We start from the raw sequence: 27284 nt of genomic DNA, 5'->3' as shown, positions 1-27284 counted from the left end.
GGTGCTAACAGTCACAGTGTGACAGCCACGGGGGCCCTAACCCTGGTTCCCGTGGCACCGCCCCTTTGGCTGCCCCTCTGCTCAGCCACCCACCAGTGTGTCCCCGGGCTCCGTCTGCTTGGGCACCTACCTAAAAGCGCAGCCGCCTGGCTCCGGCCCCCGAAGCTGCGGCTGAAGGAGCTGTGCCTGCTGGCGTAGGAGGCTGGCCGGCTGGGCAGCCAGGGCAACAGGAAGGCAGGGATCTCTGAGTGCAAGAGCTCCTCGGCCACGAAGGCCACCTCAAACCACTTGCGCTGGAAGCTGGCGAAGTCGTCCACCGCCGTTGTGTGCCAGGCAGTGGGCTGCTGCACGGCCACTGGGAAGGGCAGAGGGGAGCGGGGAGCCCTCAGTACAAGCTCTCGTGTTCTCACCGGTTCACGCCCAACACGGGTGAACCTGAAAACACAACGCTAACGAGCCAGACACAAAAGACCACAGAGTGTGTGAGCCCACTTGGGTGATATGTCCAGAACAGGCCAGTCTTTAGAGACAGAAAGCTGATTGGTGGTGGCCAGGGCCTGGGGGAAGAGGAGTTTTGGAGGGAGCCCTAATGAGGACGGGGTTTCCTTTCAGGGCGATGGAAGAGGTCTGGAACTAGATAGAGGTGGTGGTTGCATGACACTTAGAATACTCCATGCCACTGCCTTTTAAAATGGTTAGTTTTTGGAACTCCTTGGTGGTCCAGTGGTTAGGACTCAGTGCTTTCACTGCAGTGGCCCAGCCAGATTCAACCAAGATCCCGCAAGCCGTGCCCCACGGCCAAAAAAAAAAAAAAGCCAAATAAATAAATAACTAAAATGGTTAGTTTTATGTTATGCAACCTCTCGTTCAATTAAAAAAATATTTTATCCCCAGTTTCAGACCTCTAATTTCAGAGCATGTGACAGTAACTGGGGGTTTTTCACCTTGAAGGTAAAGTGGGTGTCTACTGGTCAAACTCAGAATTTAAGGGAAGAGGAGTGATGGACACACTTGGTGTCTACAAGGAAAAAACCTAGACGGATCCACTTCCAATACATGCTTGGATAAGAGCACCAGTGAGTGGCACCAGCCGCTTCATCTGATGGAGTATTCCCGAAGCCCAGAGGTAGAGAAGCCGTCTGTCTGTAGGGTAGGAGTCACTCCCCTCCAAGGTCCCTGTGTGCTCAGGAGGGACTGGAGATGCTGGTCGGAAACCTGGGTGCCTGCAGCTCTGACCAGGCTGGAAATTGCTCCCCTTCTGGGAATTCCTTTTATTCATTAAAAAACAAAATACTTGAAATTTATCTTGGAAAGCTTGCTAGTCATCCTGGGGGAAGAGATGGAGTCTGAAGTCCCAGCAAGTAAAAAGTGCTCTCAGTTAGATGAGAGCTGTCATGTTATACTCAGACCCACCTGCACTGGGTGGGGGTCGGGGGCGCTGTGAGTAAAGACAGAGACCAGCAAATGAGCCACGGGCATTTCCTTATCATTTCCCTCAGCCTCTTTTAGGCTTATCTTCCATCCACACTGTGCTCACCAAGAATGTACTGTGGCTTTAAGAAACCCTTTGTCACTCTGGTGATGCTCAAAGTAAGTACAGATGCTCAAGGAGGCTGACGGATCCGTCAACTTAGGGGACAGCATCACACGAGGAGCCCGAGAAGCACCGTCATTTAATGGAGCATGTCACCAGGAAACACCTGCCCCACGGGCAACAGTTCGCCTCACCTCGCTCAGGCTCTCTGTCCATCACTATCTTGTAGAAATAGAAGCCATATATGAAGGTCCGCCAGACTTCACCAGAGGCGTGTGTGATGAGCTGCTCTTCCAGCATTTTCTAGAAGGAGAGACAACGAAGCTCTGAAATTCCTGCAGGGGAACATCTCAGAGGTGCAGCCCTCAAACCCCACTCTCCACCCCCATTAGCGGTGACGACTGCGCTGTGTTAAATGCTGTGCCTGGTGTAAATTATATTATAAAATGCAAATGCATAATACAGTATCATCAGATATTTCAAACATACAGAAAAGTATAAAGAAAATCCAGGTCATGCCATCAGCTAAATTCAACTAATTTAACTTTTTGCTATACAGACTTCAGAGATTTTTGTTTAAAAAAAAAAAATCTCGGGAATTCCCTGGCAGTCCAGTGGTCAGGACTTTCACCACCGAGGGTGTGGGTTCAATCCCTGGTCGGGGAACTAAGATCCCACAAGCTGTGCAGTGCGGCCAAATAAAATAAAATAAAAATTAAAAAATCTCTATGGAGTCTCCCATGTCTCACTCCCCTTCCTCTCTCTCCAGAAATAAATGGTTAGCGAAATGTAATTCTCATGCATGTTTTTAATAATTTTATTATAGAGACAAGTATTGATCAAACAGCACTGATTCCCCATGGGGGCCTCTGTGTGGACAGTACGGTGTGAACCGACCTCTCCCTTTCCCCTTCTCTCGAGTTTTAAATTCCAGTTCAGAACAGTGTCATTAAATTCAGCGAGTGCTTGCTCAGTGCCTACCAGGTGCCAAGCAACACGGCGGGCACTGGTGATGTGGAAACGCACAGTAAGGGATGGCCTGCGCTCGGGGGGCCTGGTCAGGGCGGAGGACGAATGAGGTGTGGACCCCACTCTGCTGTGCCCAGTGCTCGACAGAGGACGTGCAGGGTGCCAGGAAGATGCTGAGGCAGAGGGAGGGCGCTGCCTGGGGATCCTTCACAGAGACCCCTCCAAGGTTCAAAAGCACAGATTCTGCCCAAAACATTTCAGTTCCGGTGGCAGATTATGCCCGATGTTTAAGTCAAGGTAAAGTAGCGCCTTTCGAACAAAGACCTGCTCTATGACTCATTGATCCCAGACAGGCCTCACACTGACTAAAAACAGACTCTTACTCCACCTGGCGACCTCGTTACTGGTGAGGGCCCCCGCTCTGTGGTCTCACCTGCATGATGTCGATGGCCATGGCCTGCGTCTGCACCCCATCCACGTTGCTCACCAGCCAGTGCACCACCTCCGCACTGATGAAGCAGCACGGTGAGAGGCCCTTCTGCTCCGGGAGCAGCTGGACTCCTGTCCTGAGTTCCAAGGCGGCAACAAGCAGAAAGAGAAGGTAAAAAAGAAGGGACCCCCACTAAAGCATTTGATATCTGAAGTGAGGATCCCCACAGCTCAATTTCTCCACATTAATCCTAGACTCAGAAAAGTCCCTGAGACAGGACAAAAGAAGGTGTTACAGGGGAAAAGGAGAAGGGGGAGGAGAGAACCTGGCCTTCAGAGAACACCTATGCTTGTCGGGCGTTACACTGGGTAATTTACATGATTATTTCATTCAATCCTCACATCGATCCTGTGAATCAACCATTATAATCCCACTTTACAAACAAGGTAACAGAGGCTCAGAGAGGTCAAGTAACTCACCCAAGGTCTCACAGCTGCTGAGCAGTAGTCAGGTATAAACCCACCAAACCACGCTGCCTGAGCACCACCCCAGCTTGGGCCACGGGATCCTCCCACCCCTGCACTCATTCATGAGAGAAGCCACTTACGAGGGGTGCTTCATGGCCTCCAGGATCTCCACCAGGGTGGAGGAGGACGTCAAGGAGCTGGCCGCCAACTGCTGAGAGCTGTAACACAGAGAAGCAGAGTGAAATTCCCGAGTCTTGACCCTCTTGCTTTGCTTCTTACAGAGCTGGAAACCAGGCTGATATGGACACTGAAGGCATTCAAGCAAATTCTGGACAGTTACATCCTGGAGATATATCACAGGGGGGTTCCTGCTTCCAACGTGTATACATTTTTTAAACAAAAGGATTCAAAGTGGTTTTGTGTCCAAACTTGCTTCCTTTAATAAGCATCTCCCCTCTGAATAATACGTCAGGCTGGACCCCTTCCAAGAAATCTCTCTAGAAGAATGCTCTGGGCCTTTCACACATCACATCATTTAATCTCACCAAAGAACGCTAGGTAACATGGTCAGAGCACAGGGGGCAGAATCCCAGGATCATCACCATCAGCTGGAGGGCCTCTGGCTTTTCTTGGCCTAAGTTTCCCCATCTGAAAACTGGGGATGATACTGTTCCTGTCTTCCAGGGTTGCTGTGAGGTTAGTGTGTGTAAAATACTGTACATGGGACTGACACCCACAAAGTCCAAAATTGTAGACCATACTAAACACAGTAACAGTAACATCCACCCTTTGGAACTTGGAGATGTAAAAGGAGCTGGTGAAGGTCAGAGCTGGGAAGCGTCAGGGTCAACATTTGAATCCCGTCTGTCTGCTCCAGCGCCCAGATCTTTCCGTCACCTGCTGCCCGAGTTCTTCCTCGATGGTACTATGGTCCCTTAAACATGCTTAATACTCAGCGACTGAGCCCAGATTACTGGGCATGGGACACACAGGGCCACCCATCACACCAAACCTGGGGCTTATCCGGAAGCTCCTTAAACCCCTCCCATTCCTCAGTCCCAGCCTCCTCTTCCTACGAGGCAGGTCCAGGACCCACTGGAGCATTTCAGAATCTCAGGGTTAAAGAAGACTTTAAAGACCCTGGAAGTGAACTAATGCCTGAGTCCTTGCGACAAGAGTCTGGACAGAGGCCGCTCCATTGTGTGAACATCTTCAGTGGCAGAACCAGCTGCTTGGGAGCTCTTTATCGTGAGATGGAGTGTGTTCTCTGTAATTCAGTCATTGGTCCTGATTCGTGTTGTTTTTGGCCTTCTCATCTCCAGCCTAAACATTCCCAGTTCCTCTTCCAAAAGCAGAAGAGAACCTGCCACGTGAGCAACGAGGAAGCAGAGAAGTGCACGCCTTTCCTGTGCCCTGGGCTGCCGGAGCCGAAGCGTCTGCTAGACTTGGCAGGGACGTGGGCCTGGGGAGACGACAGAGGCCAGACAAGGCCAGGCCTGAGGCCGCCTCCAAACTGACCACCTCTACCAGCCAGTATAGACGAGATGCAGGTAAATCCAGCTCAGGATGTGTGACATGCAAAGGAAACTGCGTGGCCGCTGATGGGGACCAGCCAGGTGAGCTGCCTCAGATGACCTTCTGCGCTCAGGTGAAAGGTCCAAAGTCATGTCTCTTAGACCATTTAGCTGAGGACCACTCAGTCAGTGCAGTGAGGGAACAAGAGCAGACTGGACAGAATTACGATAAACCAAACGCAGCTGGGAAGGATATAAAAAAGAAGTTTCTCAGATTTGACAACAGCATTAAAAGCTGGGCACTTCCTCCAGCAAATGAGCTCCAAGCAGCTTCTTTTCCCCCTGGTTATTCAGGAACAAGAAAAGAGCCATGGAGGGACTTCCCTGGCAGTCGAGTGGTTAGGACTCTGCGCTTCCACTGCAGGGGGCACGGTTTCCATACCTGGTTAGGGAACTAAAATCCCACATCCCACACAGCGCGGCCAAAATAAAAAAAAAAAGAAAGAAAAGAAAAGAGCCACATTGGGGCACGATAATCAACCCATTCACTGTTCATCCATTTCCTCGGGTGGCGTGGACTGACTGCACCTGACATAGGCAAGGCATCGGGCCACGGGCGCCCCGTGCAGCAGGACGGGTTCGCTCTGGGCCCCCTTCCCAAAGCCCACTCCTGCACAGTGCCTGATGCTTCTCTGTGTCTCTGCGGCAACCTCTTAGCTGTCCTGTGAGGAAGGCAGGGCACTGACCACTAGCCCTGTCGAAAGGTGCTGGTGAGGGCTGACTGTCTGGGCTCCCAGATATAACTTATGGCCGAGTCAGACCTTGGGCCTGGGATCCAGACCCTCGGCCTCTGCAGCCTTTGAGGTCAGACCAGCCTCACTGCCCAGGAGCATGAGTTTGGCCTTTCTGAGTCTCACCTGCTGTCACTGGAGTTTGCAGAGGGGAAGCCCTGTTCCCCTGAGCTCTGCGAGTTCCCAAAGGTCTGGCTGTTGCCTCTGTCCACGGACTGGCCTGTGCTCACCCCCAGACTGGTGCTGTCCGACATCGGGGTGGCCGTCTGGTCCACAGACACCTGTAGGAGATTTAAAAGTTAACACCAAAGGGAAAAAAAAATCTTTCAGGCTATTCACACGCACGGTCCTACCCATTCCTCTCATTCCCAGTCCCCACTAGTCCCTGGTTGAGGAGCTAAAGGAGTCCAGGGACCACCCTGCTGGCGTGTGCCCCCTTCTATCGGAGCCAGTGTTGGGGGGGTATTCCTGTGCCCCAAACTGAGGCCACGGGAGGCCAAGGTGCACAGTGAACCCCTGGGACCAGGACCTGACTCAAACCACAAGATTTACACTAAAGAAAACCCCCACCAAGGGAGTAAAGAAGTCAACATCATTCCTCAGGGCTGGGAGAAGGGAGAGAGCACGGTTAGAGACAAGCAGCTCTCCTGGCCCCCAGTCTTCCTCACTCGCGCCTGTCGCAGGTGCAATCAGTCTTCCCATTTGCCCAGGTTCACAGCTCGGGTGCATCTGAAGCTCCCTTCTCCAGCTTCACCTCTAGAGGCCTCGTCCTGTGGCCTCCCCTCTGCCGACTCCCAGGACCCCTCAGGCGTGCCTGCCCCACTGCCTGGCTCCCACTGACCCCCCACCTCACACACACCCTACCTGTGAGCACTCCAGCTTCATCTTCCTAAAGGATAGCTCCAATTCCATCACTCCGTTACTCTGAAATCTTTCAAGCCTCCCCACGAGCTACCGAACTGAGAACCGACTCGCGGCACCGGAGCTCTGGCTCAAACTGCCCCATCCACGCTCACCCACGGCTCTGTTTCCAGCCGAGTCAACCCTGTGTGTTTAAAACTGTCTGTGTGCCCCACCAACCTGGGACGCCCTTCCCCACCACCACAGGCTACAAACGCTGTGTTTCAAATGCTGCTCCCTTAGTAAAACATTCCCTGACTCACTCTGCCCCCATCCCCAAACAGAAACTGTCTCTCTACTTTGGGTCTCTGACCCCTGCCTGGGAGCTGCCAGGTTTTGCTTCACGTCATGGTTTTCTATCTGTCTCATTCCCTTTAAATGGCCTGGAGGGCAGGACTATGACCTGCCCACCTAGAGAGGCTGCACCCCACAGCAAAAATCTGGAGAGAACAGCAAGCCTTCCAGAGCACTTCTGGAAAAATCTAAGACTCCTAGTCCCTCTTACATGGGGTTCTCGAGTACTTCCAGAATGGAGCCTTATATTATCAGATACTCTATTGGATGATGGAAAAATCACTCCTTCTAAAACAGGGTATCTCGGGACTTCCCTGGTGGCACAGTGGTTAAGACTCCACACTCCCAATGCAGGGGCCCCGGGTTTGATCCCTAGCCAGGGAACTAGATCCCACATGCATGCTGCAACTAAGAGTTCACATGCCACAACTAAGGACCTGGAGAACCACAAGTAAGGAACCCACCTGCTGCAACTAAGACACAGCTCAACCAAATAAATAAACAGTAAAAAATAATAATAATAAAATAAATAAAACAGGGCATCTCAACCACGGCATTATCGCCGTTAGGGGCCAGATAAGCCTTTGTTGTGGGGACTGTCCTGTGCATCCTCGGGTGCTGAGCAGCTCCCTGGCTCCTACTCACCAGATGCTAGTAATGACCCCCTTATCATCGCCCTCTGCTCCAGCTGTGACAAATAAAAATGTTTCCAGGTATTACCAATCGTCCCCTAGGAGACAAAATCACCCCTGTTTCTAAAAGAACCAATTTGCTCTCCTACATCAGGTTCAATGAACTGCCAAAAAAAAAAGGACCAGTAAGTCTTTGCCAGCACCCTAAATACTGAGAAATGCAGCAAGAAGCAGCTTGCAATTACCAGCCACCACCTGCCCCCAACCAGTAAGACTTAGGGATAGATGCTACACCGAAAAATTAAGTTAGAAGCTAACGGAGGGGACTAGACTCAGTTCTCAGGCACAGAAGCCTCTAGGTGCTGCCTCTCTGGTGGGGTCATCTCTCGTCTACTGCCCCTGAGAATTGCCCCACCAGCCTGAGCCAGGAAGTGGTTAAGAATTATCCTCTAAATCAGAAATTGGCAAATATTTTCTGTCAAGGACCAGATGGTATTATTTTAGGCTTTGTGGGCTATAAAGCCTGTTGAAACTTATACAGTTTCTGTATAAGTGAAAAAGCACAAAAGCAGCCATCAATGATGTAAATGAAGGGGGTATGGCTTTGTCCTGATAAAACTTTATTGACAAAAGCAGATGGTGGGCCAGATTTGCCCCTCCCCTGCTCCATATCACACAACGTCCATCTTTCAAGAGGCTGCTCAGATGGAACTCCTCTGGTGGTCCAGTGGGTAAGACTCTGCACTCCCAATGCAGGGGGCCCAGGTTCAATCCCTGGTCGGGGAACTAGATCCCACATGCATGCCACAACTAAGAGCCTGCATGCTGCAACTAAACATGCCTCAATGAAGATCCTGTGTGCCACAACTAAGACCCAGTGCAGCCTATATAAACAAATATTTAAAAAATAAAAAAGAGGCCACAGAGAAAGGCATTTTGCTCAGATCTTAATACCAGGAAAAGTTATGCTTCTCCCCAACAACTGGTTTGTCTTTATCTCATGACCACTCTGAATCCTGGAACAGATGTTTCCCACTTTTCTTTGGCTACCAGGAAGTGCAGAGCTGAATTTAGCAGGAAACTCTAAGTACGTTATAAGACCTCGTAGGATGTCCTGTCTTATTTTTTCTTTTCCTGAATTTCCCCATCTAGTCACATTTTTATTCTGGAGGTTGCATTTATTTCCATAATCCACCCGAAGAAACTTTTTGGAATAAGACCAGTGGGAAAAAGACAAAGAGATGGACAGAACCGCCGTTGTCTCACACGGAGAGCTGAAAAGGGCCAATCAGAGGGAGGTGCTTGGTCTGGGATGGGTTTTGTCTTAGGAACCTCATTCAAAACCTTCCTTACAGAAGGACCCTATTAAACCTGTGCAGATGGGACCTTCCGGAGGTGAGTTTAATCTCCTGTCTCCTCTTTGGAGTGGGCTAGATTTAGTGACCTGCTTCCAGAGTATAGAAAGGGGAAACAGCAGCTTCACAGTGGAGACAGCTGGCAAGTACCACGTCACCAAGCGATGACGGTTCACGTCACCAATGATGTTGTGTGGACCTTGTGGACCTCCATGGGATGTGATGAGATGGGTACTTCACCTCTGAGGATTCTTTTCAAAAACCTATAACTCCCGTCTCGCCATGAGAAAAACATCAAACCAACCCAGATTTGGAGACTTTCTACAGGATATCTGGCCAGGACTCCTCCAGACCATCAAGGTCGTTAAAAAAAAAAAAAATGTCACAGACCAGAGGAGACTGGGGAGACATGGCAGCTAAATGCAACATGGTGCCCCAGATTGGACCCTGGAACAGAGAGGACGTTCACAGAAAAACCAGTGAAATCCAAATAAAGTTTGGCATTTAGTTAATTAAACAAACAAACCAACAACCGTCAGCAGCAACACCAACCCCTTCTCCTCCCACCTTCCCACACGCCCAAAGCTGTGGGAGAAGCTGAGGGAGGGGGCTTTCCCAAGGACGCCTCTGAGGTGAGCATCAACCACAACACGTGCCCGCATGGCCCCCAACCCCATGCCTGTCAGAGCCCTGCTTGCTCCTGCTGGAGGACAACCAGCCACCAGGACACAGCAGGACCCGCCAGCCCAGCCCTCAACTGTGCATTGAGGCCAGTGTCCCACCTGGAGACGAGGTGGGTTGAGCAGGGCTCCTGGCCTCCAGCCACCCAGCACCATCCGGGCACAGAGAGGCCTCGTAAAAGCACTCATGACGGAATCCCATATACCTTGCAGAGCTGGAGAATAACCCCAGTCCCACAGCCAGGATGTTTTCCAAGGTTTATATCATCAGAGAAGGAAGGAATATCACCCCTCATCAAAACCCTCCCCTGAAGTTTGCGACTGACATGTACACACTGTTATATTTAAAATAGATAACCAACAAGGACCTATTGAATAGCACAGGGAACTCTGCTCAATATTATGTAACAACCTAAATGGGAAAAGAATTTGAAAAAGAAACAAACAAAAAAAACCCCCAAAAAACAAACTTCCCCTGCCCTCACGGTGCTCACCCTCTGGGGGTGAGGAGGGGGGAACAGACATCAAACAAGCAACATCCACAGGGTGTCGTGTTCATCCCTGTATCTCCCACGGCACTCAGCACAGCTCAATTTAATTTCATGTCAGTACAGAGCGCTCCCTTACTACATCTTACATGGGATCATTTTTTTTTTAATGGTGGGTAACATAAACTTCTCATCTCTGTTTGCTGTTTCCAATTCCAGGAACTTATCCACTTCTGTTCTTCCAGTGAATTCCACCACGTGAACCTGTGTGGAGTATTATAGGATGTATAAAACAATTCTCTCCCGCTCTGTTGATTTTTCTTAGGTTAAGTTCTAATCTAAGTCTGAAGCTTTTCACAAGAGGGTCTATTGTTAGAAAGTAAAAGGTTAAAAACTCCAACCGGAGTCTGTTTTAATCCACAAGGACAGGTTGCCTCCTACGGATGGTGATTGCTGGATTAGGACTCAGAGGCCCCAATGGGGACCTGCCCAGAATCGCGCTTTCACTGGGAAGAGCCCAGCACAGACCCAAGATGCCCTCTGGCCTCCCAAGAAAGGGAAGACACCAGTGTGAACTACAGAACAGTGGAGGGGCTCTGCCACTTGCTAGTTCCGGGCCCTTTGACCAGGCAACATACTTAAGCCTCAGTTTCTTCATCTGGAAAATGGGGTGATAGTACATGTACCTCATGGACTCACAGGCTGTTTGCAAAGCCCTTTGCACAGTAGCTGGCGGAGCAGGTCCTCAATCCATGTTGGTTTTCTCACTTCCACCAAATAAGGGTTCCTAAACCTTTGCCCCGAACCTCCCACATCTGTCCTCCTGAGCCTGCCCTGCTCTGCATAAACCCTCTCCTCCCTTTCAAATCTCTGTGACCAGGTCAATCACATATACTCAGGGGCCTCAATAAAGGGCAGGGAGCCCAGGTTCTCTTCACCAAGATCTGTCAGCACAGCAATGACCGATGCTAATTATGGGGTGGGGGTAATGAATCAAGCATCTTGGTCTTGATTTAAATCCCAGCTCAACCCTGTACTGTGTGAAGCACAAGTTCTTTGGGCCTCAATTTCTCCATCTGTAGAACTGGGATAAAACTTCTGCTTAACTCATAGGCTACGCTGTGAGGATGAGATGAAATAATACCATGAGCCTGGCACATAGTAAGTGAAGAGTTTTAAGGCTTGGAAGCCCCTTGAGATGGGTCCAAACCCTTTATGTGACACGCGAGTTCAGGACAGTCCAGAGGCAAGCTGCCCAGGGACGCACACCCTCAGTCTATGACAAAGCACATGCCTGGTAGTAATTGCTTGCTCTGTTTTTCACCACTTCCTGCCGCACTGCTATAAATTTATCTGCTTGTACTAGGAAGAAAAAAATAAGAGTTCTGTCCTTAAGTCAGCATGTATCATGTTGCTTATGTCATATGGCCAAAAACACCTAAACAGGAAGATGCTGCCCCGTGGCCAAGAGTCAGTGGCAACACATGACAAAGACGGGAACACATTAAGCCACACGTGCCAGCATGTTTTCTGACGTTAATCTCCTCATCCCCCTGTGTCACCACAAACACCAAGAAAGGAAATGCACCTCTGAGACTGAATTCAGTTTCAACTGCCCCTCAAACTCGGCTTCGGCCCAATTCCACGCGTTCAGAGCCGAGCTGAAGGCCAGGTCGCGGCTTCTGCGACGGACAGGCATGCACGGGCCTCGGGGCCCTGGGGTTGGACTGACCTGCGGGTAGAAGGTGGACGATGCTGTGCGTGGGCTGCGGACAAACTCCATAAAGAAGGCCCCGTCCTGAGGTCAGAGCGGCAGGAAGCGGCAGCAGGTGCGAGGGGGCGGAGGGACGGAACGTGGCCCAGCAGCAAACCATCGGGGAAGGAGGGGGGGACGAGAGCAAAAAACAAGGAGGGAAGGAGAGAAAGAAGGGCACATGAGGGGAAAGAGAAAAAAAAAAGAGGGAGGGAGAGAGAGAGAGAAAGAGAGAGAGATCTACCCAGGAGGAAAATATCCAAATGCAAAGCATTAGCAGAAACTCACACCTTCCTGGGCAGAATATCCCAGTGGGGTGGGAGCCAGCACCTGGGGGAGAAGGTGTGTCCAAGCGCCTCAGATCTCATCAGAGCCTGGCTTGGCTGCTTGCGTCCTCCCACATAGCTCTGAACATCCTCAGACCTATGTCGAAGGGAGGAGAAGGCCGCAGGGCAGCTTGCAGAGGGGCGCATGGGGCAGGATTGGGAGCAGCGTCCTGGCCTCCCGCCTGGCTGGGTGACCAGCAGGCCTCTGGGAGACGCACGGAAGCCTGACGTTTGCGTTTCCGCCTGTAACATGGCAGCCAGATGGGAGAAGAGGATTCACTGCAGGAGAAGTTTTTTGTTTTTTTTTTTAAATTTTCTATATAGATCATATATTGAAAGTGATGATATTTTGGATACATTATGCAGGAAAAGTTCTTGTTTAATTTTCTGAGCAACCTGGGGACACAGGAGCAGCAATACCTTCTCCCCCACTGGTTGTGTAACAAAATCATATGCAGTCCCCGGGAGGGGCTCCTGAAGCAGCCTTCCCCTCCCCACCCTATTCTTGTGGGGTTCAAGCTGCCGTGTACTTGAAACATAAATGACAGAGAGAACTTTTCCAAAGACCCACTCCCTCCCTCTTTCTTAAGGTCAAGAAGTGTCCTCTTGTCCCTTCAAAATCTTTTTACTTTTTATGCTTTATTATCACTGAAATTCGGAAATGCCACTTGATACACCTGAAGGTCCCTGCTTTCCTAAAACTTTTTAAATTCTAAAAGTAGAATCACTGAAGTATTTCGGTGTCCATTTTACCAGGACTGCTGCCACGCCCATCAGCCACTACGAGCTCAAGTAACGAGCTGAGGAAACGCATGTCTGCGGAGATGCACACTCGGGTACCCTCTACGCATCCTGACACAGCTGCTGCCTGGAGAGTGCTGGGCCATCTCCTAACACCTCTGCTTCTCCTGGACCACTTGGGAATCTACACCCAGCAGACTGATGGCTATCCACATGGATTTCAGTGTCCAGCTGGAAGATGAAGGGAGTGTTCTAGACCACGATCTCCTATTTGGCTGTTGGTGTATTTTAACCATAATGCTTGTGGTTCTGTAATTTCTGTACTTCTCAGTACTGTCCCCCACACTGTTTCTAATCCTCAAAGACAGCAGTGGGTGGACGTAACAGCTAGTGAACAGCACACAGGCACTTGTGTGTTCTCACGTTCTATTTGCGTCCCTTCTCTGCCAGAACATACAGAAGCAGAGGTGCTAACGCTGCTGAGATGATGTACCCGTGAGTGAGGACAGGTGAAAAGACTTTCTTCACCAACAGGTCATTCTTGACGCACAGACTATCCTTGGGACTGTACCTAGAGTCACTGCCTTAGAGCTGGGTTTGCGGAAACGACAGCCTACAGCCTAATCCAGTCACCTGGTTATTCCAGCCTGTGAGCTGAGAACCATTAAGATTTTAAATGGTTACAGAAGAGCCCACACAATAGCCTTGATCTCCCCTCTCAGCCCACAAAGCCTAAAATATTTATTGAGGTTTGCTGTCTCTGGCCTATGGATGCTACACACTGCCTGCAGCCTCAGTTGCTACTTTTTCTCAGATTTTAATCCCTCCATCCTAGAAGTCTAATTCTAGGAACTTACCCTGTAGAAACAATCAGAGATGTGATCAAATAATTATGTGCAAGGATGTTTGCAGTATTACTTGTAATTTTGATACACTGCAGAATAATTATACAAACTTATGGAATGATTGCCAAAAACTATTTTTAAAAATCTGAAACCACCTTTTTTAACAAAAAAATGAAGTCATAAACAAAGGTCTAATCATATGATGAAATATAGTTATTTTTTAAAATCAAACTTTGGAGAAATAATGACATGGGGAAATTTTCACGATGTGAAAGTAAAATAAATAAATATGCAGATGGATATACAAGTTGACCACAATGCTGAAAAATAAAATACATCTATTGAATCTCCTTCATTTCCGAGTGAGAGAGACCAGGTAAGAGAATGTGTGGCCAGCTCACCCTGCCACATCAGAACGATATCAGATTCTGAATTTCCAAGGAGAAGGAGTTGGCAGAGACACATCTATTGGTCTTAAAAGCTACAACAAGCCTGACCTGTGGAGCTTTCAGCTCCTCTACTGTACTTGCTATTCCGTATAGAGGCCAAAGCCTCAGGTTTTGGTTTCCGTCTCCCAGGATGCTCCCGTCTGACTACTTCTTAGGAGTCTAAGCAAACTGATGGGAATTTCATTCACCAAACAGTGAGCTCTCCCAGAAGCTGCTTCAGTCATTTTCTACCTCCCTCCCGCCACCAGGAGGGCTGAAGATGGGGCTGAAAGAAAACCAGAGGCCAGTGTCACAGCTTGAGCCAGATCTCGAATAGACAGAGTTTAGCTTGACTGATTTACATCTGCTTTCATCTAGCAGTTAGCGTCCTTACAACCGTGAGCAGGCAAGTCCCTGCATCAAAATAGCAGTGCTGCAAAGGGTTCCTCCAAATCCTCAGCACACTTAGTCCTGGACTCATGGGTTGCGTTACCCTCCATACCGGGTCCCTGAGCACACACGCCAGCCCCCCGCCGGAGGGGCTCCTTTACCTTTCGTGGGCTGTCCACGTAGGTGGGAGTCATGGCTACGCCGCTGCTCTCGGCTGGGGGTGCGGAGCTCTTGCCCCCATGCACCGCCGCCTGCTGTTCTCCCAGGCACCTGAAAGGGGGGAAAACACAGGGCGGTCCTTGCTCAGAGCCGCCTGGGGAAGGACCCATGTTAACCACAACGAAGCGAAGGCAGCTCTGTTGCCAGCACCTTCAAAACACGCTCTTCCGCTTTGTTAATCCTCAGGCCCTACGTGGTGCCCTTAATTTTATTCATTGTCCTGAACAATCACCAGCTGCCACGGAAAATCAGAAAACAGCTCAATTTTAAAAGCCTCTTGGCAGCACCTGGGCTTATGTATTACTTTGAAAAGGCAAGTGACATGGTTTGAGTGACTCTGTCCATGAACACCATTTTTTTTAACTCTCTGGGAGAAACTTTTTCTCAGTTTTTATTAAATATACCAGCAGAAGCACATTCTGAACGTTAGGGCTGCGTTACCATTCCGCATTAACTAAACAGGGTGAAATGTGTCGACTCTTTATACATTTTGAAGATCCGTTAATCTTGCAAATGCACACACTTGAGCCCTCCCCACCCCCCAAAAAATGCCACACACTAATCTAACAGGCATTTATCTCAGACACAAGACAACTATGGTTTTCTTATGACATCTCCTCCCATCTCAGTTCTGGTATCCATAAATGCCTACTTTCACATATATTTTCCTAATTTTTTTTTCCGTACTAAGATAAGCCATGAACTATGGTAACTTAAATGCTACCCCCAAATTAGACTGTTTTAATATACCACTGAATTTTTATTTGGTAAGTTCCAGGAGGCTCACGTTACAGTCTAAAGTGCTTCATTGTTACCATAACACACACTTCTCATGGTGGGAACTTCGAGGCGCCACCCAGACCCTCTGCCGTGGCCCTGCTGACACGGGAGCTGGGCATGTTGTCCCCCTCCAGAGACGGCCCAACTGCAGAGCCCGAGCCCCTCCCTGGGCTGCCTGTGGACAGTGAACCATCACCAAGGGGTGTAAAGGCCTGGCCCTGTTGGTCCAACCCGGCTCATCTCCAAACGTGGTTCTAGCTCCAGGGCTTGAGGGAGTTGCTCGAGGCCATCACTGGGCTTTCCTGCATCTCAGCTTCTCCCTCTGTCCCCTCCACCTTCCGCCCCCTCCCTCCCACAGGGGCTGAGCCCACGACTAAATTCTGTCTCCATCCGTTTCCCCGGGAAGCCAATTTGTGACATTTCCCTCATCTTAAATCCTGACACATCTCTTACTGATGGTGAAGTAACCTCATATCGGAGATTAAAAATCAGTTTCCATAGTAACCTGTTACACTCTCTCTTTTTGGTTTTTGTCATGGAAAATTTTCAAACCCATATGAAAATAAGGAGGATAATGTAATCGAACTCTTATCTACCTGGACCCCAGAATTATTTATTGATACAGTCAATCTTGTTTCATCTATCCCTATCCACCCGATTATTTGGAAGCAAAACTCACACATGCTATTACTTCATCCATAAACACTTCAGTATATATTGTATCTTTAAAAGATTTTAGGACTTCCCTGGGGGCGCAGTGGTTAAGAATCCACCTGCCAATGCAGGGGACACGGGTTCAATCCCTGGTCCAGGAAGATCCCACATGCCAGAGAGCAACTAAGCCCGTGTGCCACAACTACAGAGCCTGCATTCTAGAGCCCGTGAGCCACAACTACTGAAGCCGGTGCACCTAGATCCCGTGCTCTGCAACAAGAGAAGCCACCGCAATGAGAAGCCCACGCACTGCAACTAGAGAAAGCCCGCATGCAGCAACGAAGACCCAAATATAATAAATTTTTTTAAAAACAGATTTTACTGTGTGTTTGTTCAAAACAGGATTCAGTTAAAATCCCTACAATGCAGTCAGTTATGTCTCTCAAGTATTCTTTAAGCTAAAACCTCCACTCATCCCTCCATCTCCCTGCAATTTATTTGTGGAAGAAAGTAGCTCACTCGTCCTGTAAATTTACAGTCTGGATATGCTGATCATATCCCTTTATTGTTTATCGTGTTCCTCTGCGCCCCATACTTCCTGAGCACTAGAAATTATATTTAGAGGTTTGAGCACATTTAGGTTTGATGGGGCAGTAATTCTTCCTCAGTGTGTTGTGTGCTTCTACATGGAGGCCCACAGCATCTGGCGATGTGAGCGGTCACTGGTGATCTCTGCTAGGTCCGTGAGCGCATCAGAGCCCACATGTGGTAATGTTCCAGTGCTCCTTCTGGACCCATTAGCTGGAATATCAGAGAGAGACACCTCCTGCACCAATCACTTGGGTACTCTGAGGTGTAATTCATATAAGAAAAGCAGACTAAAAGCCTGACTCTGCCTGGTCCACGTACAGTGCACTGTCTCTGCACCACATCGTGGTGTGTTCCTCTGGGCCTCATCCGCAAACACACACTGGGACGCTCTCCTGCGCCTCCTGGGGGCTGTGGCCTAGCCCGTGGCTGGGATGGTGGTGGCAGGAAGCCTCGGTTGCCCCCCAGGGTCTCCTCGTCTGATGCACACGACAACCCCCATGTACTGAGCTGCCATCTATGTGCTGACCCGTGGACTAGGAGTCGGGGATTCAGAGACAAGTAGGACCCGTCCTTGCCCTCGGAGGTTCCTTGTCTCACGGCTCAGGAGAGGGGATGTCACAAAAGGACTAGCTATACTGTGCAAGCCCACACGTGAGAACAAGCATGGGGCACGCTACCTTCTTCCCAGAGGCCACGACAATTGCCACATGGGCTCTCTCCCCGCTCTGACTCCCTGACATCAGTTTATCCCCATCTAACAGGAGCCGCAGAGCTGCGGACTGGCACCTGCAGCCCAGACTGCCCACAACCACGTTCCTGGGACCTCTGCCTCCCACGAGAGCCTGACAACAGGTGCACGCCTCCAGGTAAAGACCCAGGGGAAATGGAGGAAACAGACACGCGTGGTAAGATGACAGGACTACGGGTGAAACTTCTGAAACTCTTCTTCGTATGGCTATAACAGTTTTCCATAATAAAATTGGATCTGCTTGGTGTAGCAAAACAATAAAGAAAAACACAAAGTAAAAAATGCTGTGTGAGCAAACGTCATGTAAAGGTCTCGCTCCCTCTGCTCGGCCTCCAGCTCTGAGAAATCACACCACATCACCCAGGAGCAGTCATCTGTCCTGCCTCCTGCTGTGGGGTCAGCTGAGCTCCCCACACACACCCAGGGACACTGCCACCCCAAAGTACCCGTCCTCTTCAAGTCTGAGCAGAAAGAGGCTCCTTGGGGTGCACTGAACGATGACTCACTGACACATTAAAATAAGATTCCCCTGCCCCCAACTTCACACCCCTCCCAGCAACATATGTTCCTTGTTCTTTTTTCCAGCAGGAAAGGTCTGTGATTAGCTACAGGGACAACCTGCCAGGTGGAGTTCTGGGGTCTTTCCTTGGTCAGATAAAGGTATTTTCTGGAGGCCCCAGCGCCCTCAGTAATGAGCCCGACCTACCCCAGCTCTCCTCCTCTCATCTGCTCCCCTGTCACCATGGCCACGCTGTTCCCTTCTCTCTTCCCGCATCCCTTCCTCTCCATCCCATCCTCACCCTCTAGCCTCTTCTGCCTCTCGCCTGGACTAGTGAGGCCTCTGCCTCCTGGGCCCACCCACCAGGCCTTCCTGTACACAGGACCCATTTCTGCAAACACCACTTCTGCCAAAGATGCTGAATGAATATTACATGATATTAAGGAACTGCTGTGACTTTTTAGGTAAATTATGGTATTACAGTTTTGTTTTAGGAGTACTTATCTTTCAGAGATGCACACTGAAATATTATAGACAAAGGGGTGTGATGTCTGGGATTTCATAAGAAATAAAAAGGAAGATGTGAGCAAGCAGGATATAAATGAAACAAGATTGGCCGTGAGTTGATAATCATTGAAGCTGGGTGATGGGTAAACAGGGATTTATTACACGAGTCTACTTTTTTTTAATCTGTTTGAAATTTTCCATTAAAATAAACTTTCAAAGAGTCGCTCTTGCTATGAGAATGTGTAAGAACAGCCTGGAATCCGATTTCCCATGCTGTCTTTGCAACTGCATCTCCCACTGGGCCTCGGGCTCACTCATGTTACCTTCTGAAAGCTTAACATATTTGGGCTCCTGTGGGCATGGCACGGACTCCCTCACCAGACAGACACCAGGAAGTACAGCAGGGATCTGATCTGGCTGGAAGGCTGGAGGGGGCAGGGAAGGCCTCCCAGAGTAGGTCCCACCTGCTCGTGGCAATGTTTTCCCCTTTTCCCCAAGTCCTCCCCCTACCCCCCATATAAATGCATCCCTTTCTACAAGGACACCTTAAATCCTACCTCCTGTGACACTGTCCCTGCCCTCCCAAAGCAAGATGTGGTCCCACGGGGGTCCTAAGAGCTGCAGCACCTACTGTTTACAAAGGGACCACACGCTCAAATGCCTAGAGAAGCTGGTCAGGTGGCCCTTGTCTGAGGGGCCAAGACAAGTTCAAGAGCAGACGGCGTGCTGGTTCTACAGTAAACCAGGGGCACTAGTCCACCTAAAGTGCCAGCCCGTCGTGGCTGGGCTTGAACGTGGACCCAGTGGTAACTGAGCCTCCACCACTTCGAGCAAAGTTGGATTTTACATATTACCCATAATATAATTTCGTATTACATTATCTATATTTTTTTATACAATATAACCATGTTATATATTTTTTCATGTAAGAATTCATTAAGAAATCAAGATTTTTATATGAAATCTTCAAACGAAAAAAATTTGGCTCAAATATATAAAAAGTATTTTGTGTTTTTAGGGCAATGTTAACTACTCTATAACGGTGGCTACATGTCATTATAAGTTTGTCTAAACCCATAGAATGTGCAACACCAAGAGTGAACCCTGATGTAAATAAACTGTGCTCTTTGGGTGACTACGATGTGTTAATGCAGGTCCATCGATTGTAACAAATGTACCGTTCAGTGAGGGATGTGGATAATGTGCAGGGACAGGGTGTAGATGGGAACTCTCTGTAGCTTCCATTCAATTTTGCCTTGAACCTAAAACTGCCCTAAAAAAGAAAGTCTATTAAAAATACAAAACAAACAAAAGACCAACCAACCAAAAAAAAAAACACCTTGTGGACCAAACCAACTGTATCTGTAGTTCAAATCAAGTCCCAGACTGCAAGTTTTTAACTTCTGACCTACTTCATGACATTCGACACTTACCAGGTATTAACCTAGCTTTCTTTTCACATATGTGTCTTTTTGTCAGTTACTGGCTCCTTGGTAGACAGAAGTCACATTTCACAGCACTGGGGCCTGGGGGATGGGAACGAGTCTCTGTCCACCAGGTACTTACTTCTGAGTGGCTTCCATTTCCAGCAGGGCAGACAGAGCTGAGGTTCCCTTCTTCCCAACCGGGGGGCCGGTCGACTCGAGGGAGTGGGTAGGGATGGGCCCAGCCATCTGCAAGCCTTTCATGGCGGCCCCTTTCTAAAGCATAGAGGAGGAGACAGGCCATCAGATGCTGCTGCGTCTGCTGTGCCTCAGGCTCTGGGGGCCCATCAGTGCAGTTGGGGAAGACGGGGTCTCAGGATCAGGAAATGCCAGGAAATGGCTTTTTGCTTGAACTGAAGGTCCCAAATAGCTGTGGACTCAAAACACACTGCCTCCTTGAGGTGGTTTACGTATAGCATCTCATTTTATTCTCAATCAACGGCTCAAGGATTTCCTTGTAAATAACATCACATCTAATTTATGGAAAAAGAAGCTAAGTCTCAGAGAAGTGAAGTAACTTATCCCAAATCGCACTGCAGCTGGAATTCAAACTCCAGTTAACTGACTTCAAAACCAAGGTTCTGGGCTTCCTTGGTGGCGCAGGGGTTGAGAGTCCACCTGCCGATGCAGGGGACACAGGTTCGTGCCCCGGTCCAGGAAGATCCCACATGCCACAGAGCGGCTGGGCCCGTGAGCCATGGCCACTGAGCCTGCACGTCCGGAGCCTGTGCTCCGCAACGGGAGAGGCCACAACAGTGAGAGGCCCGCATACCGCAAGAACTAAGGTTCTTTCCACTACATAAGCTCTCCCAGAAATGATGCTGTGTACGAGAGGCAGCTGGCCTGGGTTAAAGAACACTGAACTTGAGGTTAAAAACAAAAAATAAAAACACGGCTGATGATGGAACACTACTCAGCAATGGAAGGGAATGAACCGTGGATTTCAGCGACAAGTTGGATGAACCCCAAAGGCATTATGCTGAGTGAAAGAAAGCAGCCTCGAAAGGTTACGTATCGTATGATTTCACTTATAGGACATTTGGAAAAGACAACAGTATAGTGATGGAGGACAGACCAGTGGCTGCCAGGGGTTAGAGATGGGGGGACAGTGTGACTCTAAAGGGTAGTGTGAGAGTTTTTTTGCACTGATGGAACTATTCCATGTCCTGATTGTGGTGGGGGGGGTGGTTATGTGAATCTATACATTTGTAAAATTCACAGAGCTGTTATTTGTACACACACGTGTACACACACACATACACACACACACACACACACACACACACACTCTGAATCATCCCAGATCAGCCCTTTATTAGCTCGGTGTCCTCAGACACATCCCATCACCCCCACGAGCCTCAGCGTCCTCACTGGGGAGTGAGTGGTTGAATGAAGGCCCAAGGGTGCAGGAAACACTACAAGTGACATTGCTGCTGTCACCCTCTTGAGCGAGTTTCTATCCAGCAATCCAGCACCAGCAATCCAGTCACATAAGCAGCTGTGCCTGACGCTGGGTCCCCAGTGGGGAGCTCACAAAGGACTGTATCCTCGGGTCAGATGCGTGGCCCCAGCCCGGTGGCTGGCTGTGTACCCTGCTTCACCCTGCTCTGGAGGAGAACCCACTTCTTTGGACTGAAGATAAATGCTGGGCAGCTGTGGAGTAAAGAAACTGGCCGGCGAGAGGCCTCAGACACAGGAGGAGACGGTCCCTGCATCCCAGACCGGGCCCAGCCCCCAAGGGGTCTGTGGTGCCTCACCCGCATCATGCGATCGGAGCGGTGCCGCCGGCGGATCCGGTTTAGGCCCTCCACGAATCGGATGAAGCCATCCAGGAGCTGCCACTCCTCCTCGTCTGCCCGAGGCCTGTCCCCGTAGATGTCACAGTGGGCCTCCCCCTCCGTGATGCGCTTGGTGGCGGTGACACAGGCTGGCAGCAGCAGGAAGCGGGTCCTCCAGAACTTCAGAGACTCAATTAAGCTACAGAGGGCCAGAGGGGAAAAGGGGTGGTGGTGAGAAAAAGTAGATGATAAAAGCACCCCAGTAAGCATCCCATCTCAACACCCACGCCCCCGGGAGTGAGTGTGCAAGCGTCCATCTGCCCAGGAGCACGTGCTCATCTGATGCTGCATTTCACGCAGGCTGAGAGGGAAGAACTCCAAGGCTGCTTTTACTTTCTATCCCAGAGACGTCAGAATGCTTCTGTGCACCCAGGCCCAGTGCCGCTGTGGCCTTTTATCATCACAACCATAAATCATGCATAAAAATGAAAAATTGAAAACAAGATGTCACAGGGAATTCCCTGGTGGTCCACTGGTTAGGACTCGGCACTTCCACTGCTGTGCGCCCAGGTTCAATCCCTGGTCAGGGAACTAAGATCCTGCATGCCTCGTAGCATGGCCAAAAAAATAAAATAAAATAAAACAAAAACAAGACGTCACAAAGCTTTTATATATAGAATGGATAAACAACAAGGTCCTACTGTATAGCACAGAGAACTATATTCAATATCCTATGATAATAAAAAAACAGTGAAATAATGCTATTTGCAGGGATATGGATGGCTCTAGAGATAGTCATACTGAATGAAGTAAGTCAGAGAAAGACAAATATCATATGATATCACTTATATGTGGAATCTAAAAAAAAAATGGTACAAATAGACCTATTTATAAAATAGAAATTGAGTCACAGATGTAGAAAACAAACTTATGGTTACCAAGGGGGAAAGGGGCGGGGAGGGACAAATTGGGAGACTGGGATTGACATATACACACTACTATATATAAAACAGATAACTAATAAGAACCTACTATATAGCACAGGGAACTCTATTCAGTACTCTGTAATGACCTACATGGGAATAGAATCTAAAAAAGAGTGGGTATATGTATATGTATAACTGATTCACTTTGCTGTACAGCAGAAGCTAACACAACATTGTAAATCAACTATGCTCCAATAAAAAGAAAGAAAAAATCTATATTTATATGAAACCATCACATTGTACACCTTAAATATGTACAATTTTTGTCAGTTATACCTCAATAAAGCTGAAAAACGATTTTTTAAAAATCCTATGATAAACCATAATGGAAAAGAATACAAAAAAAAAAGAATGTATATATGCGTATAACGGAACCACTTTGCTCGACAGCAGAAATTAACACAACATTGTAAATCAACTAGACTTCAATTAAAAAAAAAAAAGATGTCACAAGCAGTCAGGAAAATGTGAAGAGCACTGACATTCCACCAAAGAGCACATTTTGGGACTTCCCTTGTGGCACAGTGGTTAAAACTCCGCACTCCCATTGCAGGGGCCCAGGTTCGATCCCTGGTCAGGGAACTAGATCCCACATGCATGCCGCAACTAAGAGTTCACATGCCACAACTAAGGAGACTGTGTGTGGCAACTATGGACCCAGAGAGCCACAACTAAGGAGCTCATGTGCTGCAACTAAAGAAGCCTGTCTGCTGCAACTAAGGAGCCCATGAACCACAACTAAGGAGCCCACCTGCTGCAACTAAGAGCCGGTGCAACCAAATAAATAAATAAATATTTTTTAAAGAAAGAGCACATCTTCACCAGGTTTTTTGCTGTTGTTTGTTGTTTCATGCGGTAAAATATACATAACAAATTTACCACTTTAATGATCTCTAAGTGCACAATTCAGCAGCATTCAGTACATTCACACTGTTGCACAACCATCCACGTCCATCTCATCACTGAGTTTTTAACCCAATGCAGATGTGCTATTTCCCCTCCATTTTCTTTTTCTTTTTTTTCTTCTAAAACAGGCATCATTTTGCAATCAGGAGAAAGGACAGAGACATTAAAATACAGACACACGCAAGGCAGCGAGGATGGAAAGTGAAATCGGAGTCTCTGACCTGAAGTCCTCGGAGCCGGCAGAGCAGATGTACTGGTCTAAGTAATTCCACTTGTACTCCTCCAGCCGCTCGTGCGAGAATTCCACCCAACAGGAGACAAACTCCGAGTCTGAGTGGGAGGGGCAGAGGCTGTAGGTGTAGTGGATCTGGGCAGATTCGTAAGGGTACCTGAAAAACAAAGGGTGTGGCCTGAGGTCCAAACAAGGTTCCCCCCTCCCCCCAAGTCTCCTGTACCTTTTCTGTCTCAAGACACTTAGCAGTATCCTTGGCACTCGACCCTCGACCACAGTAACCAAAACTCATCCCAGGGAACTGGTAATGGAGATTTCTCAGTTCTTCTTAAACTTTCTCATTCTTCTAGCCTCATACTCTTTATTTTTAATTGGCATGTTAAGACTCATGCTAAACATTATAAGCTGGATCAAATCCCTTTTGGAAGTAGGTGAGCTACAACCATAAAATACAACCCTAGAGAGTAAAACAGTAACTGAAAGAAAAACCAATTACTCAACCTCCTTGGTTTGAATTACGTGTTATACACATAATTCAGTATGTGGACAGTATGTGTTAGAAACATAACTTAGTAGTTTGACATAATTGAGGACAGAGCTGAAAACTTTAAATACCCAAGGGACTCACTTGGGAAGGTATCGTGTCACTGTGATCATCTTATCCTTCAGTGTGACTTTGTGGAAAGTTCTGCCCATGCTCAGCCAGTACTGGTCTTCCTCCTCAGGGCGGTTTCGGGACACAAGGCCTAATAGGGAAAAAAATAAATAACTTCCTCCATCTGGTTGAGGGTCATTCCTTTAACAGGCAATTGCTCTCTTCCATATAGATTTAGAAAAGGAGAAACAAAAGAGGCAACACTTTCTTTCCAGGGGCAGTTTCATGGAAAAGAAATATTCTTGGTTTAAAAAAAAAAAAAAAGTCCTGAAGTGGGCAGATTTTTCTGTTACTGACCAGCAAGCAGGAGGTTAGAGCCTGGGGGTGCCTACAACAGCTGGCCGAACAGCCCAATGCCTCATCCTCTGTGAAGGAAAGTTCCGGAGTAGATGTTAATTGGCTAAAATGGAACTCCACTCCCCTCAGGCACAAGCTGCCACCCGGCATCTGAGGCCCTCAACCGCGGGGGTGGCCAACCTAGCTTTCGGCCCTCAGCCCCCATGACGCCCACACTGCTGCACCATGTTTCAGACTTATTTGCTCGAATTTCCTTCTCCAAACATTTGCTCCTGTTGCTTCTTCTGCCTTCTCTTCCTGGGCGACTGTCGAAATCCTAGGGATCATTTAAGGTCACCATCAAATGCCACTTCCTCCAGAAAGCTATCAGACCCTATCAGTGGTGAATTCTACCCTGGATGTAGCTCCTTGTGTGCCTCTGTCTCACACCCTGACAAACCAAAAGTTCCAGGAGGCCAGGACCCAAATCTTGTTCGTCTTTGTATTTTCAGTAGCACCTGATAAAGTGCTATTTCACAGAAAAGGAAGTAGGCAACCTGGATGGAGCCACTGACATGAAAAGCAGATTCATCCCACTGCTCTTGGGATAAGAACAAAATCCTTCACGTGGGCCTGTGCAGCCTGGGTCTCCTGACATCTCCGGCCACATTGCTGGCTTATTCCCAGTGCTCTCCACGCCAGTCTTCTTTCGGGTGCCTAGAAAGTCTCACGAGGTCTTCCAGCCAACAGGGCCTTTGCACATACTAACCCTGCTGCCTGGCATGCTTGGCCCACCTGTTCCTGCCCTCCACTCCTCTCTCACTAAAAACTCCTGCATGTGTTTCAGGTACAGCAGCAGCTCAAACATCAACTCCTCAAAGAAGCCGCCCCTGACTCTCCAGACCAGATCAGGTCCTGTATTAAATATTCTCGCAGCCCTCTGATTTTTCCCTCACAGTCTTTATTGCAACGTGGAATTGTATACATAGTTTGACTAATGTTATTTTCCCCCACAGAGCAGGAGCTTCAAAAATATTAATGAGGGGCTTCCCTGGTGGCGCAGTGGTTGAGAGTCCACCTGCCGATGCAGGGGACACGGGTTCGTGCCCCGGTCCGGGAAGATCCCACATGCCACGGAGTAGCTGGGCCCGTGAGCCATGGCCGCTGAGCCTGCGCGTCCGGAGCCTATGCTCCGCAACAGGAGAGGCCACAACAGTGAGAGGCCCGCGTACTGCAAAAAAAAAAAAAAAAAAAAATACTAATGAGGACTTCCCTGGTGGCGCAGTGGTTAAGAATCTGCCTGCCAGTGCAGGGGACACGGGTTCGATCCCTGGACCAGGAAGATCCCACATGTGGTGGAGCAACTAAGCCCGTGCGCCACAACTACTGAGCCTGCGCTCTAGAGCTCACGTGCCACAACTACTGAAGCCCACGCACTCTAGGGCCCGTGCTCCACAAAAAGAGAAGCCACCGCAATGAGAAGCCCGTGCACCGCAACAAAGAGTAGCCCCTGCTTGCCACAACTAGAGAAAGCCCGCGCGCAGCAATGAAGACCCAACAGAGCCAAAAGAAAAAATACTAATGAACGAATGAATGAACACAGTCATATATTCATCAAGGCACACTGTCGTACACCGGGCACAGTGGTTTCTGTGGTGGAGGACAAGATGCAGCTGAAATCATCCTGGCACTCAGAAAGGTTACTATTCAGTACAGTCTATAATGTGCGAAAAAGGCGTCACGTGATACATATCACAAGGGGCTTTTAGAGAAAATCCAGAGGGAATCCAAAGCTTTGTCGTGAACAACAGGGCCTGGACTGGAGGACTGCTAAGCTCCCATTAACAGGTCCACGCTTCTTTGATCCTCTAACCAGAGGAGATTTTTTTTAAATTTTTGGTTGCTTTGGGTCTTCATTGCTGCGCACGGGCTTTTCTCTAGTTGCAGTGTGCGGGCTTCTCATTGCAGTGGCTTCTCTTGTTGCGGAGCACAGGCTCTAGGCAAGTGGGCTTCAGTAGTTGCATCACACAGGCTCAGTAGTTGCGGCTCCGGGCTCTAGAGTGCAGGCTCAGTAGCTGTGGCACATGGGCCTAGCTGCTCCGTGGCATGTGGGATATTCCCGGACCAGGCTCGAACACGTGTCCCCTGCATTGGCAGGCAGATTCCTAACTACTGCGCCACCAGGGAAGTCCCCAGAGGAGCTTTAATGAAGCCAAAGATGGCCTGAGGTTTGGTGCTGGCTGGTTAGGGAGGAGGGGAGCTCATTAGCTACAAGGAGGAAGCAGGGGACTATCAGATGCTCAGTGATGGTTCCAGGAAGTGACCGCCGCCGTGTGGTTCCAGGCCCCTGCATGTAATTCTCGCTGCCTGACTTGTTTCAGAGGAGCCCTCCAGAGCCCAGCTCTGACTCAGCCGGTGCCACTGAGTCTCCG

At 49.0% G+C, this 27284-nt stretch overlaps 1 protein-coding gene across 10 annotated transcripts in view; it reads right to left on the bottom strand.

The window, feature by feature from the left end:
* The window catches only part of DEPDC5 (DEP domain containing 5, GATOR1 subcomplex subunit), a 92121-nt gene that overhangs the window by 13501 nt on the left and 51336 nt on the right, over positions 1 to 27284 (bottom strand). For 4 of the 10 annotated variants that reach the window (XR_016387556.1, XM_022550996.3, XM_022550998.3 and 1 more), the window contains 11 exons: positions 24550 to 24667; positions 23911 to 24078; positions 21777 to 21996; positions 20102 to 20235; positions 14699 to 14807; positions 11643 to 11852; positions 5832 to 5986; positions 3541 to 3618; positions 2937 to 3069; positions 1729 to 1837; positions 131 to 355 (listed from right to left, as the gene is read on the bottom strand). Coding sequence is in view for 9 of the 10 variants with exons in the window: in XM_022550996.3 (XP_022406704.1) it covers positions 131 to 355; positions 1729 to 1837; positions 2937 to 3069; positions 3541 to 3618; positions 5832 to 5986; positions 11643 to 11852; positions 14699 to 14807; positions 20102 to 20235; positions 21777 to 21996; positions 23911 to 24078; positions 24550 to 24667 (1659 nt within the window). In the remaining variant the exon portion in view is untranslated. The other 6 variants (XM_022551000.3, XM_022551001.3, XM_022551003.3 and 3 more) reach the window with 4 other exon arrangements.

Source organism: Delphinapterus leucas, chromosome 14, assembly GCF_059928025.1.
Source record: "Delphinapterus leucas isolate spDelLeu-1000000601 "Yukka" chromosome 14, BTC_Dleu_Yukka2, whole genome shotgun sequence".
In the NCBI taxonomy this organism is placed as follows: Eukaryota; Metazoa; Chordata; class Mammalia; order Artiodactyla; family Monodontidae; genus Delphinapterus; species Delphinapterus leucas.
This window is presented reverse-complemented; position numbering and strand designations above follow the sequence as displayed.